Source organism: Paroedura picta, chromosome 10 (genome assembly GCF_049243985.1).
Source record: "Paroedura picta isolate Pp20150507F chromosome 10, Ppicta_v3.0, whole genome shotgun sequence".
Taxonomy (NCBI): Eukaryota; Metazoa; Chordata; class Lepidosauria; order Squamata; family Gekkonidae; genus Paroedura; species Paroedura picta.
The window spans coordinates 81,280,039-81,294,645 of NC_135378.1; the positions used below are offsets into that span (position 1 = coordinate 81,280,039).

Genomic DNA, 14,607 nt, shown 5'->3' on the forward strand with positions numbered 1-14,607 from the left:
CAGGGTGTTGGTCCAGACAGGTCATTGGCGTGATCCAACATGGCTTCTCTGATGTTCTTAAGGGCAAGTGTCCATGAGTAGCTATTAGCCAGAGCGTATAGATGGAACACTCTGTCTTGTGGTAGTGATGCTCTGCATTCTTGGTTCTTGGGGGGTTACAGTGGGAGGGTTTCTGGAGATCTGGCCCGGCTGATGGACCTCCTGATGGCCCCTGGGGTTTGGCCACTGTGTGACACAGAGTGTTGGACTGGATGGGCCAATTGGCTTGACCCAACATGGCTTCCCTTATGCTTTTACATTGCACAGGTGAGTGGTATTCAGGTGTGGGGTGGAAAGGAAGGATCACCAGTACCTGGAACTGGCTCTGGAAAAGATGCTGCTTCTGCTGCCTCCCTGTTTTTGTAAGCTCATTTTCCTGTGTGTGTGTGAGGGGGGGGGGGAGGAGAGAAGGAAACAAGCTTACTGCCCGATTACTCAAGAACGACTTTTTAATTCATAAACATCTTCTGAATCCAGGAATCGAACATATTGACCAATATTCAACAGGGCTTAGGCGAGGCTGGGCGAACTTTCAATAGATCAGATTCCGCACCCTGGGAGGGACAAAAATCCATCCACCTGAATAAATGATACACTCAAACGCATACTTACATATTACGATTCGTTCAGGCCAGTTCTCCTGGCTGTGGGGAAGTGGAGAAGGCAAGGTGGAGCAAACCTTCATTTCTCCCTTGTCTTCCAAGATAGTGTCAGATATCAAATTCTCCTCGGAAACCAGAAGAACTACAAGCTTCATTGTAAAGGGGGGAGGAATAGCAAAAAGGAACTTCTCGAGCTGCTAGATTCTACACCAGGGGTAGTCACACTGCGGCCCTCCAGATGTCCATGGACTACAATTCCCAGGAGCCCCTGCCAGCGAATGCTGGCAGGGGCTCCTGGGAACTGTAGTCCATGGACATCTGGAGGGCCGCAGTTTGACTACTCCTGTTCTACACTCACCCTCATCCTGTATTTTCTTTTATGCTTGGCACAGAGTCATGTAGCACAGGGGTAGTCAACCTGTGGTCCTCCAGATGTCTATGGACTACAATTTCCATGAGCCCCTGCCAGCATTTGCTGGCAGGGGCTCACGGGAATTGCAGTCCATGGACATCTGGAGGACCACAGGTTGACTACCCCTGATGTAGCAGACCGAGAATATAGTCTCTTTAGGTCCACAGGCAATGTAGAAATGGACATCTGAAGAGCCAGTTTGCCTACCCGTTTCATACAGTGGGTTGTGTGACTCGTTGCTCTAATTTTGTATCAGTCACCGTTGCTTTTGTTGTTGGGCGATTCTTAAAAATCCTCCTTAAATACATGAAGGTCTGGTTGCAAGAAGGGTGTGGGAGGGCCTCTAAATCTAACAGTGGGGCCATGTACAGAATTCCGGCTTCCGGAGAGCTGGAAGCTAATGAAACCAGGTTTAAGGAAGGCATGGTTTGAGATATAAATGGATTAGCATTTTGGTATGTCTTCGTGGACTTTCTCCTCTTCTTCTCCCAATCCCAGCTGGTGGTGGGAAGTGCCTTTGAGTCCAAGCTGACACTGCACGTTTTCCAAAGCACGAGATGTTCAGAAGGGCTTGGCCATTGCCTGCCTCCCTGTCACGACCCTTCATGGCCTCCCATCCAAATACTAACCAGGACTGACCCTGCTTAGCTTCTGACCTGATTAAATTAGGCTAGTCTTGGCGCTCCGGGTCAGGATCGCGTCTCAGCTAAGGGAGCATTATCACAGGTGGTGGGAATCCTTTGGAATTCATATGGCTTTCAGGGTAACCAGTTGACAGGATCTCTTTACGAGACTCCGATTCGGTGCCAGATTAAATCGGCGTAGGGATGCAAACAGTCTCGGCACAAAACAGCCTCGTGTTCTCGCATACGTCCCCCCCCTCTCTCCCCACCCACACACACGAACACAAACACGCACGTACGCACTCGAAGTTCACGTTGTCCTTATGTCGAGAGTCAAACGCCTGCTGTATTGGAAGGGCAGACGTGCTCCAGCGAAAAGTCTCGGGAGGCGACTCTGCCGCTTCGTCGCTAGCCATCGGGGGGGGCAGTGACAAAAGGTCAACCCAGGTGGTGCCGAGTGGCCAGACACCTGGAAAGGACACACATACGCACAGGCACGCACAGGCACGCACCGTGGCGAGCCACACAGTTTTAAAAAAGGGCAGGAAGGCGGAAGAATGAGGTAACACGTCTCCCAGTGGGTTTGCGGGCACGGGTGGCTTATCGGCGGCCTCTTCCGACGTGCCACAAGGTGAGAGGGAGGTGGAGCACGCTCGGGTGACTGACAGCTACATAAAGAAGAAGCTACGGAAAAGAAAAAGAAAAGAAGGTTCAGAATCCGAGAGAGGAGGGGGCGGAAAAGAAAAGGTAACAACAGTGCCTTAAACCAGGGGTAGTTGACCTGTGGCCCTCCAGATGTCCGTGGACTACAATTCCCATGAGCCCCTGCCAGCAAACGCTGGCAGGGGCTCATGGGGATTGTAGTCCATGGACATCTGGAGGACCACAGGTTGACGACCCCTGCCTTAAACGGTGAGGGAATGATGGGAAGTGGGTTTTGTATAGTCGGGGCCGGCCAGCCTCTGTTGGACCCCTCACTGATCGAAATTCTGCATCGAATGAAGCCCGCAAGCTACACATTTTGGCTTGGCGGGCTGCATGCTTTATTCCACAGCTTGTTGAATTTCCCCACAGGAGGGACAATAAAAAGCATTTTTCTCACTGGGGATGCCCTCTCCCTGCACGTGGTCTGGCCCTGTAATGCTTTGCCCGCCTCCTCCTGCTGCAAACACGTTTCTGAACAGAAAGCTGGGCTCTGTTCATGAGAAGCCGCCTTACGCCGAGTCAGAACCTTGGCCCGTTAAGTTCAGTATTGTCTGCTCAGGCTGGCAGCTGCTCTGCCGTGTCTTTGGCAGAGGTCTATCATAGAATCGTAGAATAACAGAGTTGGAAGGGACCTCCTGGGTCATCTAGTCCAACCCCCTGCACTGTGCAGGACACTCACCACCCTCTCGTTCATCCACTGTCACCTGCCACTCCCTTGAGCCTTCACAGAATCAGCCTCTCCGTCAGATGGCTACCCAGCCTCTGTTTAATAATTTCACCCACCACACCAGCAGATCTTTACTGGAGATGCCAGGAATTGAACTTGGGACCTCCAAGCCCCCCCCCCCCCTCTATTTATTATTTATTGTACGGTATGCATAGCCAGGAGATGGTCTGGCAGCCAGGCAAGGGGCATTTGGAGGTGGTTTGACATTGCCTGCCTGTGTGTCATGGCCCCTAGTGTTCCTTGGAGGAACTCCATCCAAATTCTTAGAGGTCTCCCATCCAAATACTAGCTGGGGTCGGTCTTGCTTAGTTTCCAAGGTCTAATGGGATTGGCCTTGCCTGGCCCTGTAGCACTGAGCTCCGCCCCTCCCCAGCCCAAGAGAGATACCTAATCCTATCAATATTTTGTAGCGGCAGCCCCAACTATAGCAGAACCAGAACATGCAGAAATGAAAGCACAGAGAGGTTTGGACCACAGCAGGGCACAGAACAGGGGTTCTCAGGGACAGAGGGTAAGCCTGGAAAACAACAGAAACAACGACAAGATGACAGAGGTGCAAAGAAGCTAGGGGGAAAGGAAATGGCCCGAAACCCACCAGAGTCCTCCAATTATTTCCCCCCTCTCTTCCTCCCGCCCCACGGAAACATCATTCACAAATGAAAAAAATGGAAATCACACGCAAAAACAATGGTTGGGGTTTTGTTTTTATATAAAAAAACTGTATTTTCTCCTTCCCACTTTGTGTGTTCAGACTTTTAAGAAGCAAACCTTCAAGAACATATACACAAAAAATCCCCCATGAGTCTGGCAGATGCACAAGACTCCCACTGTCGACGTACTTTTTTTTTGTGTGTGGGGGGGAAGGAAGCCATCTTCTTTTGACATTGGAGGAAAAAAACACAATTCTAATGGACAGATACATAATGTATATAATGCTATATTAACACTGTTTTAAGTCGATTACAAAGTCGTTCTGGTAAAAAAAAAGAAACAGGCTACTGTCAAAAACAGAAAGGGAAAAACTTTTGTTTAAAAAGCTATATCTAGAAGGCTGTAAGGCAGTTAAGCAAACTTCATAAGAAACAAACTCCACAAAACAGAAGCGTACAGACAATGTATTCCTACAGCCATTCACAGTTTTATTTTCAGTTAATCGGGGAGTGGGGTGGGTTGGTGGGAATAGAGGCAAATTAAAATCCTTCATGTATATGTTCTCGGACTCCAGCTAGAGAGGAACAGATATCACATAACTGTCAATGCACCCATGGTTTTCCTTCCCCTTCCAATGGAGAGAGAACATCAAATGGGGGGGGGGGGGGGGAAGGAGCTGAACGACAAAAGAACAGCTACCTCACAGAGACATGACTCAGGTGGAGCGATGGAACGGATGCGCACAAGCCATGTATCTACCAGCATCGTGTTGCAACAGAATCACATTGACAAGCCGACTCACAGGAGCAATGAAGACCCAGGGAGAATTCCGACCAGGCAAAGACTGGTTCAGAGCCCCATAGGTGTTTCTGTGTGCACATGGCGCTCTGTCCAAGTTGGCTTTCTTATCTACTTCCATGGAGGATGCACGTCATAGGTGCAAAAACAGGGTGCCTTCTCTATTGACTGGAGAAGCATACAGAACAATGGTCCATCAATGGCTATTAGCCAAAATGTACAGATGGGCAGTGAAGCACTGCATTCTTGGTGCTTGGGGGGGGGGGACCACAGTGGGAGGGCTTCTGGAGTTCTGGCCCTGCTGGTGGACCTCCCAATGGCACCTGAGTTTTGGCCTCTATGTGACACAGAGAGTTGAACTGGATGGGTCACTGGCCTGGTCCAACATGGTCTTCTCTTATGTTCTTATGTCCATTGAAGCCAATAAGGCAGCCCTGTACTAGGAGAGCTCCCATGCGCACACCAAATTGGAATAGCTGGGATTACACTCCACTGACCTGCTTTGTCTTAAATTCATCTAGGAGTGTGTGGCTGTGGTTCGTGTTGAAACAAACCCAAAACGTCAGTGATCAATGGCTAACAGCAGGGGCGAGCAACTAGCCCAGGCAGCCCAAAAGGAGAGGCTGGGGCCTTAACGGTACAATGCACTAAGCGTTCAAAATGGCATTTGTGCAAGTTAAGGATTGGTGTTCACCTTCCTTTTCTGTTCTCCCCTAGTGGCACAGCTTGTCCCCTGAATTCACCTGTCACAGAAACCCAACAGTCATTGTCATCCCCTAGGCTTAAGTGGTTTTCTGGGAAGTCACAAGATGGAGTGAGTAAGCTTCCTGTAGCTCCTAACTGGTGTCCTTGGTGCTATGTCTGCTATGGTGATAGCACATAATTCTAGTCCTCAATGCACCACGGTTGGATGGATCTCTCTGCATGCTCTCCCTTTCTGTCTTACATTAGCCAGTTCCAGTTTTAAAGGGCCTGCCTGCCCTTACTGGCTTTTCCAGTGTCCTGGAGGAGGATTATGGGAAATGTAAGGGGGAGGGCAGAAAGAAACGTGGTCCACCCACCCAGCCGGCATCCATCGCCTCCCCCGGAAACCAGCCCTGGAACCCCATCAAAATGTGCTCAACCACGTCTACCTCACTTGGAAGGTTAACTATTTTGGCTGGGCCGGGCTGCTCTTACAGGGAATCACAAATAAAACACACACAGTACAATGGCTTGTACTTCCAAGCTGGGATTTTCTAAAGAGATGGTCAGTGAGGATGAAGAAGAACTGTTTTGTCGTTTTTTAAATACCCCGTTATTTTTACTATCTGCATTGCTCTGCAGACAACCAGCTGGATTTTAATCCACCAACAAGATTTCCGGCGGACGAGTTATCAAGACTCAAAGCATTTCTGACAAAAGGAGTTTTGATTCGTGAAAGTTCATCCCCCAAAAACCTTGTTGGTCTTTAAACGGAACTCTAATCTTTCTAGGGAAGAGCTCATACTGAACTTGAGAGACACGTACCAGATTCAAGACCGGGCGTATTTTCAAATCAGGCCATTTCAAGCATGCTTAACGAAGAGGGGAATTAACTGGGGCTGTTCAGACAAAAGTGGTCGTGTCCAAGTCCTCCTCAAAGCAATACGGCTTCTTTCAAATCACTGTAGTCGTGACTAACAGACCCAACAGACTGCAGCTGGGTCGGGCCTCAGAAGCATCGGGATCCGCTGACTGCCCTGGCGGCTGGCTATGGAGCAGAACCCCCTGCTTGTTGCAAAACCACCCTCTCCATCCCTTCCTCAGGTGAGCAGGAGGGTTCTTCTGAGGCTGTACTTACATGCAAAGGTGAAAGGACATCCCACATTAGCTTGCAAGAGGGACTATTCTGTGCAGAGCCAAGGACTGCTGTGAAGAAAGGCATAGATATAGGAAAGGAAAGCAAGCACAGTGGTAAGCAGGCTCAACGTGGTGCGGGCACTGGTGAAACAGGATGGGACCCCCAGTCCCACGGCGAGTCATTTAAAAGCCGTAATCCAACTAAGCACGTTCCTCATTTTGCTGGCTGGCAGGATGCACACCTACAGGGGGATGTGGTCTATCTGTGCCCATGTTTCTTTATGTGGGGATCCATGCTCAAAGGGGGGAATCCACACATTCTGGTGCAAAGCATCCTGCGCAAATAACTTGAGTGTGACGTAACTTTGACCAGCAAGTCAGCAAATTCAGTGACGGCAGCCAATCTTCTATCTTTTCCTTAAGGGGAACACAGTGTGTGTGGGGGAGAGATCTTAATTTCTTGCCTGCTCCAATAAAGAAGACCCCCAGAAGGCTAGCTGGGTATGATTTTAGAAACTGGATTAGAGCTGAATTCTCTCCCCCACCCCCCAAAACTGATGCTTTACACTGGAATTTATGGGCAGGTGCATAAGTCATTGCTTTAGTTGGTTAGTCATTGCTCTAGTTGTTTTGGTGGGCTTGTTTTATTTATTTACTAGAGGCCAAGGCCATTGCATTCAGGAATACAACAGGTGCCAGATTAGGGGGGGGGTGGAGTGGAAGAACTCTGCAGACAGCCCCCCCCCTCCCCCAGGACCTGAAAGCTGTTAGGGAACTCACCAGCAGGGGCAGCTCTCCTGGGGCAAGGATCTGCAGCCTCCAAGCCTCGGAAGGAAGTAGAAGGAGGAGTGGGTGGGGGATGGAAGGCGATTGGCTGGCCGCTGGACAGACAGGCAAGCCGGTTGGAGGAGGAGGCACTCAGGGGCGGGACAGCTGCTCTGAGTGGGTGTTAAGCGCTGAGTGGCACTTAAGCCATGAGACCAGCTCCTCCTCCAAGCCCCGACCAGAAATATTATAAGTGGGACAGATTTCTATTCTGCCCTATCTTTGGGAACTCAGAGTGGGTAAAGTTGCTGCCAGCATATTCCCCAACTGCCTGGCTTTTAGATCAAACATGTGGTAAAGCTCTTCTCAGTTGCTGGAGGGGTGGCACAGATAACCAGCTTCTCAAGAAACTGCAGATGCTCTGTGGTTAAGTTAGCATCCGGTAAGCAGCTTCCTGTATTCATCTAAAGGCAAGATGACTGTGAAAAAGGAGCCTGTAATTCGTTCCATGTTTTATATTAGTCCCATGATTTTAGGATCCAGGACAGCTCCAGCCTAGGTTTTATTCGTATAGGAGAAAAAACGTCGATCCCATGAAGTTGAAACCGAGAAGAGAATCAACAGGGGCTGTCCAATAAAGTCTGTTTCTTCCACAAAGTGTAAAATCTTACAATTTTCCTGAAGTGGCACACAGCTCGCAATTAAACAAAAAAAAAAAATGGAGCTCTCAGTTTTCTGTTTAATTGTGAGCTGTGTACCACTTTGGGAAAATTTTTTAAAACTTTACACTTTGTGGAACAAGCAGACTTTACTGGACAGCCCCTGTTGATTCCCTTCTCAGGTTTTACTCATGGCTGAGTAAACTGGCCAGATTCATTCATTCATTTATTTTATTCTAGGGCAAAATGACACACAGGAAAGTATAAAGACTGTTAGTTTTTGTGTCCTTTTCTTTTTCCTTTCCTGAGTAAGCTTCCTCCATGCCAATTAAAAGAGACCCTCTGCATATTCCGAAGTGACCGCAGAATTGTCCAGGGTCTAAATTTCATATCATCTCAAGTACCTCTCAGAAGGATCCTCTCCCAAATTAAGCGCAAGGCGAGATATTAAAAAAGGAGAATGTTAAACAATTCCGCGAGCACAAAAGCGGATTATAAATCGGACACGCACAGACACGGCCAGGGCAAACACCACACAAGTATTCAAGCTTTGGAAGACTTGAACACAAATTCACAAACAGCTGCAGCACATGGTAAGGAAACTGACTCCTGTTTGGGGCTGGAAGAGCTGAAGGCGAGGTGCGTGGAACTCTGGATTTTTAAATTCAGCTTCTTTGGCCTGTTGCCTCCCCCATAATCTGGTACAGGGGTAGTCAAACTGCGGCCCTCCAGATGTCCATGGACTACAATTCCCACGAGCCCCTGCCAGCGAATGCTGGCAGGGGCTCGTGGGAATTGTAGTCCATGGACATCTGGAGGGCCGCAGTTTGACTACCCCTGAATTCTGGTAGGTTACAGCTCTTTGATATTTTTATAGCCCAGCCTCCATTTTGGCTGGTTTAATCACCCCCTTGTCTTTTCTCTAAAAACTGCGTTTAGGCAAAGCAGAGAGGGGTCATAAACCCTGAGTGCACTGGGCTGGATGGAGAGAGCAAACTTGCAAACAGAAGGGCAGAGGAGCACAGATGGAGAGGCATTTCAGAGGGCTGGAAAAAAACAGAGGACAAACTGGAGACTCCCTGAGCTGAAGGAAAGCTGGCAGCACGTCAGCGGCAGAGAAAACAATCCGGAAATTGGAGGCCTTCTTGGAAGGCACCAGAAAGGGGAAAAAAAGATTCTGTCTAGAAAGAAGCAGTAGAGAAAAACAGAAGAGATTAAACAGCTCCGGCAGTTCTGCAGTTCTTAAAAAGGAGGCCTAGATCCGGTGAGACTTTATTTGCTTGTGAGAACCATTGGCAAGAGGAAGAAAGGTTAGGAATAATAACAAGGAAACTGTTGTCTTCTGGGCACACTGCAATTTGCATCATGTGGAAGTTGGCTTTTGGCTTTTGTGACTCCCTGCATCTTTTGTGACTCCCTAAGAAACGTGGGAAATGTAGTGATGGGTCTGCTGAACTGCAACTCCCAAGATCCCCCCAGTGGAAGGGAAGCCACCATGTTGACACCAACCTAAGTCAGACCTGCAATTCATCAGATAAGCTGTTTTCAACGTTGTCAGAAACACAAGTGACAGTCCTCCCTTCTCAGCCTTCCACGCCCAGCTGGACGGCTCTGTGGACGGTGGTCGCCTTAAATGTACATTGGGCAGCCCATGAAGACAGAACCACAGGGGTGGTCAACCTGTGGTCCTCCAGATGTTCATGGCCTACAATTCCCATGAGCCCCTGCCAGCAAACGCTGGCAGGGGCTCATGGGAATTGTAGGCCATGAACATCTGGAGGACCACAGGTTGACTACCCCTGCACTAGACCATGCAGATTCCCAACACGGGCCATTCATAGCACATCCACTTCCTTCTGGTTGATATGACTTTCCCCCTCTTCTAGGGCCACTGATGAAATGCAAACCTGGGCTTAAGCAGAGGGCGTACATTCAAGATGGAACTGAATACAGAACACTTAGGTGTACACCCTGAAACATATTGTGTGAAGGGACCATCAGGAAGAATTTTGAGACTCTAGACTGGTGGTAACACAGGCAATCTATTCCATTCCACAGCTGTCCAGGTGGCCTTGGTCTAGGGTCTTTGCAGCAGCAAAACTGGCACAGATGTTGACTGGTCCATCAAGGCTGGTGTTTTCTACTCTGACTGTCAGCAGCTCTCCCGAGTCTTGGGTCTTTCAAGTCACCCACTGCCTACCCCTCTTAACCTGGAGATGCCGGGGATTGAACCTGGGACCTTCCGTATGTAAATCCGAGGCTTTCTCAGTAAGCCACAGAGATTCGCTGAAGATGCTTAATCATGGTCGACCCCAAAGCGAAGGCTGGCTCTTACATTACAGGGGCGCCATGATTGCTTCCGTCTGTGACTCAACCCCACGTGACTTTTTTTAAACCTTAGAAGTGGGGTGCTCCGTGTTTGCTCATGGGTAGGGGCTGTCGCTCAGTCGTACGGCATCAGCTTGGTACGTGGCACGCCCCGGCATCTCCAGTTTAAAAGATCAGATAGTACGGAATGAGAAAGGCCTTTGCTTGAGATCTTGGAAAGTCACTGCCAGTTTGAGTAAGTAATACTGGCCCGGGTAGAACTAGAGTAGGATTGGGTGCTTTGGCATGCCTTGGCCATTTCGGCGATCGCGGAAGCCCGAGGTGGCCAGTGCCATGGTGTGGGTGCCGGCATGCCGGCTGGTGCCATCACCTCCCCTCCGTGCCGCTGGCTGCCTCAGCCTTCCGTGATTGCCTAAATGGCTGAGGTTCACAGAAGCGCCCAACCCTAATCTAGAGTCTAGTTCAGTATAAGGCAACTTTATATGGTTACGTCAGAAGGGTCCCATCTGTTTCACACATGAGCTGTGTGACATTAAAGATCTTCGGAGTGACTCTGAAGAACCAGCCAATGGAAGTTGGAATCTTTATACCAAGCTCAAGGTCACCAAACTGGGAGATGCACTTAATGGGTATCGTCATTCCTGTTCAGAACGTAACTTAGGCCTAAGGGGATAGATTTAATTTCTCCACTTTAGAACTGGCAAATTGACAGTGCCTTTAACCGTGGGAAGCTCATTCCAGATACACTTTTTATGGGCTATTCCCGACTCCCGCAACTTCTTTACCTCAAAGCGGTTAGGACGGGAACTCACACCGCCAACGCACGGCTCTGGCTGGACGTATAATTGCATTTTGTTAGCCGCGTCACCTTAGGAAAGAAGGCTAGTTATGGAGCAATCAAGCACACCGGAGGCCAGGAGAAGAAGTGCAGGTTAAAGAAAGGGCACCCGAAAGAACAGAAAGGCATCATGCATGTTGGAAAGCCATGCAAAACAACCCAAGCACCCAATTAATACAAGACACCGAGAAAGTAATCAGCCCTCCGCTTCCAGAAGAAACCCTCAACCTGACAGAACTTGGGCAGTTTAGAACAGGGGTAGTCAAACGCTGGCAGGGGCTCATGGGAATTGTAGTCCATAGACATCTGGAGGACCACAGGTTGACTATCCCTGCCCTAAATCTTCTGGCAACTGAGTTCTGGCATCTGCCCACCCTCCTTAGCCTCTGCCATGGGCTCATGAGCATATATCATGCAATAATATTTAGAGCAGGGGTAGTCAACCTGTGGTCCTCCAGATGTCCATGGACTACAGTTCCTATGAGCTCCTGCCAGCAAACGCAAATCCTGGCAGGGGCTCATGCGAATTGTAGTCCATAGACATCTGGAGGACCACAGGTTGACTAACCCTGATTTAGAGTACAAAGGTCTAACACCAGAGACCGCCCATCTCTTTCAGAACCCAGCGTGAACAAAAAAGTATGTCATTCTGGTTCTCCAGCTTCCTCCTTCGTCTGCTGCATGACAAAAAATAGGGTTCTGTTTGCTACCTTCTTACTACCTCTTTCAGCGGCAACCTCAATTGAATTCTTGGTCTGATCCAATTCTTCCTGAAGCTGGCTAAAAAGGAAGACCGAAGCTAGATCTGCCGTGGGGTTTATTCATTTTGTTTATATTGAGGCTTATAGGCCACCCCTGTCTGAACGGTCTCGGAGTAGCTCACAACCATTATAAACAATTTCAAGTTTTAAAATAATCTAAAATCATAGCTGCAATCAGAAGTGCTCCTACAACTACACCTATAACGCCTGGGGATCGATTCCTGCACAGTGCAGGGGGTTGGACTAGATGACCCAGGAGTTCCCTTCCCACTCTGATTCTATGATTGATGGAATACTGGCTATCACCAGACGGAAGGGAGCCGGGAGCCAGAAGGGGGCCCATTCTGATGGCAATAGTTGATCATGGATAAAATCCTAGAGTTGCCTCCTATGTATTCCCATAACTTTCATGATTCCCCCCCCTGAGAAATGTACTGGGTATATTGCACAGTCAACTATACCCAACCAATATTGGACAGGTCAATCCTCTTTGTTACTACTGAAGCTAAGGAAAACAGATGCAAGCGCTTTTTTTCTTTTTGGGGGGCAAACAGGTGTCCTTAGTAAAGCAGAGCAATTCAACTGAATGTCCTGGGGTCAGACTCATGAATTATGTTGCACGAATAGCTATAGTGGTCTTGCAGTGGAGGAGCAAGGTTCAAATCCAGTAGCATCTTAAGAGACCCGTAAGATTTTAGGGATATGAGTTTTCGAGAGCCAGAGCTGTGTCTGACAAAGGGGGCTTTGGCTCTGTTAAGGGTATACAACTCAGACCTTGTTGGCCTTTACGGTATTGTGTATGTGTGTGAAGTGCCACTGGGTCACAGCCAGCTTATGGCAACGTCAACTAGGGGCTTTCACGGCAAGTGAGAAGTAGCAGTGGTTCGCCATTGAGTCAACTTGTGGTCCTCCAGATGTTCATGGACTACAATTCCCATGAGCCCCTGCCAGCAAACGCTGGCAGGGGCTCATGGGAATTGTAGTCCATGAACATCTGGAGGACCACAGGTTGACTTACCCCTGCTCTAAGGCACTGCAGACTCCAGTTTAGCTCTTGTGAATTATGGTTATTTCTGGTTAAAACCACCAACTACGTCAACGGAGGTGATGTTTTTCGGAGAAGCAGAAACAGACGGGACTCTTGCAGCAGCTTAAAAAGACGAACGAGTTTTTATTCTGCTCTGTAAAGAAATTTCATGGGCACTTGTCCACTTTGGCTTACACCAGAATAAAAACTTACTAGTCCTTGAAATGTCACAAGATTCCTGCTTAGCCCGAATCCAGAGAACAGGGGAGAAAGTGAGACTTTCATCTCCCCAACCCCAGACTTACTCCAAAATTTGCATGGCAAATTTCTTTTGGGGAAAAACTAGAGCGCCATCCTGTCATTTTTAAGGCCCATTGATTTCAGTGGCAAAGAAGTTTAGGCATCTGATCCCAAGTTTTCACTGGGATTTTTGAAGGCTTAAGTTTGGCTGGACGGAATCTTAGGGTTGTGCGATTCGGCACGATTTGGTGTGGTTCGGCGATCATCAAAGCCCAAAGTGGCATGTAGGAGACCACCTCTGCAGCATGGAGAGGAGAGATGGCTGGTGTGTCACCGCCCCTTCTCTCCTCTCCTCTCCGTGCTGCGGTGCTGGCCGCCTCAGGCTTTGATGATTACTGAGGCGGCCGAACCATGCCCAACCGCACAACCCGAATTTGCAGTACGGGGGGGGGGATCTTGCCAGTCAAAAACACAATTTGGAAATCCTAGCATATATGAGTAATCCTTGTCATGCTCCACAAGGGTTTCTCTAGATCATGGCCAATGAGGCGACATTGAACTCAAGAGTAATATATAAATAAGACCCAAATTTAATCATGTATTTCAATCTAGGTCTCACTCCCAGTTCAAGACATTCTAGCACTGAGCTGACCTGAGAGACCAAAGACAGGGTCACACCCATAAAATACGAGGCATTCCCCACCCATCCAAAAACTGTTGGGTTAATAAGAATGATTTGTGTTCAGGAGAAGAACAAAAATAAGAGATAGATAAGGTAGCCGAAACACATTACTACAAAAGCGGGTGAATGCAGGGACGTCCTTTAGACTTGGCAGGCTTTATGTGAAGCTTGAACTGCAAATTAAAACACAAAAATGGAAACAAAACCGTTAGAAATAATAGTAATACCAAAAAAATAAGAAAAAAAAAGAAGAAAGAAGAGCAACGCGGGGTGTGGGGTGGGTGGGCGGTGGGAAGCTTTTCCAGCTTTCTGCCTCTTGACAGGAAGGTTTCATGCAGAGGGATGGTTACGGAACAAGAAGCAGCGACAAATATCATCCTCTGACATTTCAAATCCATGCTTGTTACAATTTTGCGCTGAAGCAAGACACTTGAAGCAGTGGCACAGCACGGGGGCCAAAGGTACGCGGCGTTTCAAACTTTGGGGCTCCGTTCGACAAAACGGGATTACGTAAAAAGATCAGCAATGTGGTTTCATTGGTTGATCACAGTGTATTTGGCAGATTTATGCTTCCAATTTACTATCCTCTCCCAAAATCAGGCCTCTAGACCAGGGGTAGTCAACCTGTGGTCCTCCAGATGTTCATGGACTACAATTCCCATGAGCCCCTGCCACTATTTGCTGGCAGGGGCTCATGGGAATTGTAGTCCATGGACATCTGGGGGACTACAGGTTGACTACCTCTGCTCTAGACCATCTGCTGTGTTGCCTGGAGTCAGCTTTCTAAGGGCTGCAAAGATCACTCCCAGAGCTGGATCTTTGTGGTTCCTTTAATGTGAGCTGAACCCAGGACTTTCTGTGTGCAAATCAGGTGCTCCTGCACTGAACTAGGGTAAGCATGAGCTCTTTTTTCGGGATCCATCCTTTTT

At 48.5% G+C, this 14,607-nt stretch overlaps 1 protein-coding gene across 4 annotated transcripts in view; it reads right to left on the minus strand.

The window, feature by feature from the left end:
• Nucleotides 1-1,150: 1,150 nt before the first annotated feature.
• The window catches only part of SEPTIN11 (septin 11), an 88,092-nt gene continuing 74,635 nt past the window's right edge, over nt 1,151-14,607 (minus strand). The window contains exons 10-11 of one of the 4 annotated variants that reach the window (XM_077301109.1): nt 6,380-6,447; nt 1,151-2,360 (exon numbers count right to left, since the gene is read on the minus strand). In XM_077301109.1, coding sequence (XP_077157224.1) covers nt 6,423-6,447 — 25 coding nt within the window. In that variant the 3' untranslated portion in view covers nt 1,151-2,360; nt 6,380-6,422. Of the gene's footprint in view, nt 2,361-3,794; nt 13,852-14,607 lie in introns of those variants that run through there. The other 3 variants (XM_077301111.1, XM_077301108.1, XM_077301110.1) reach the window with 3 other exon arrangements.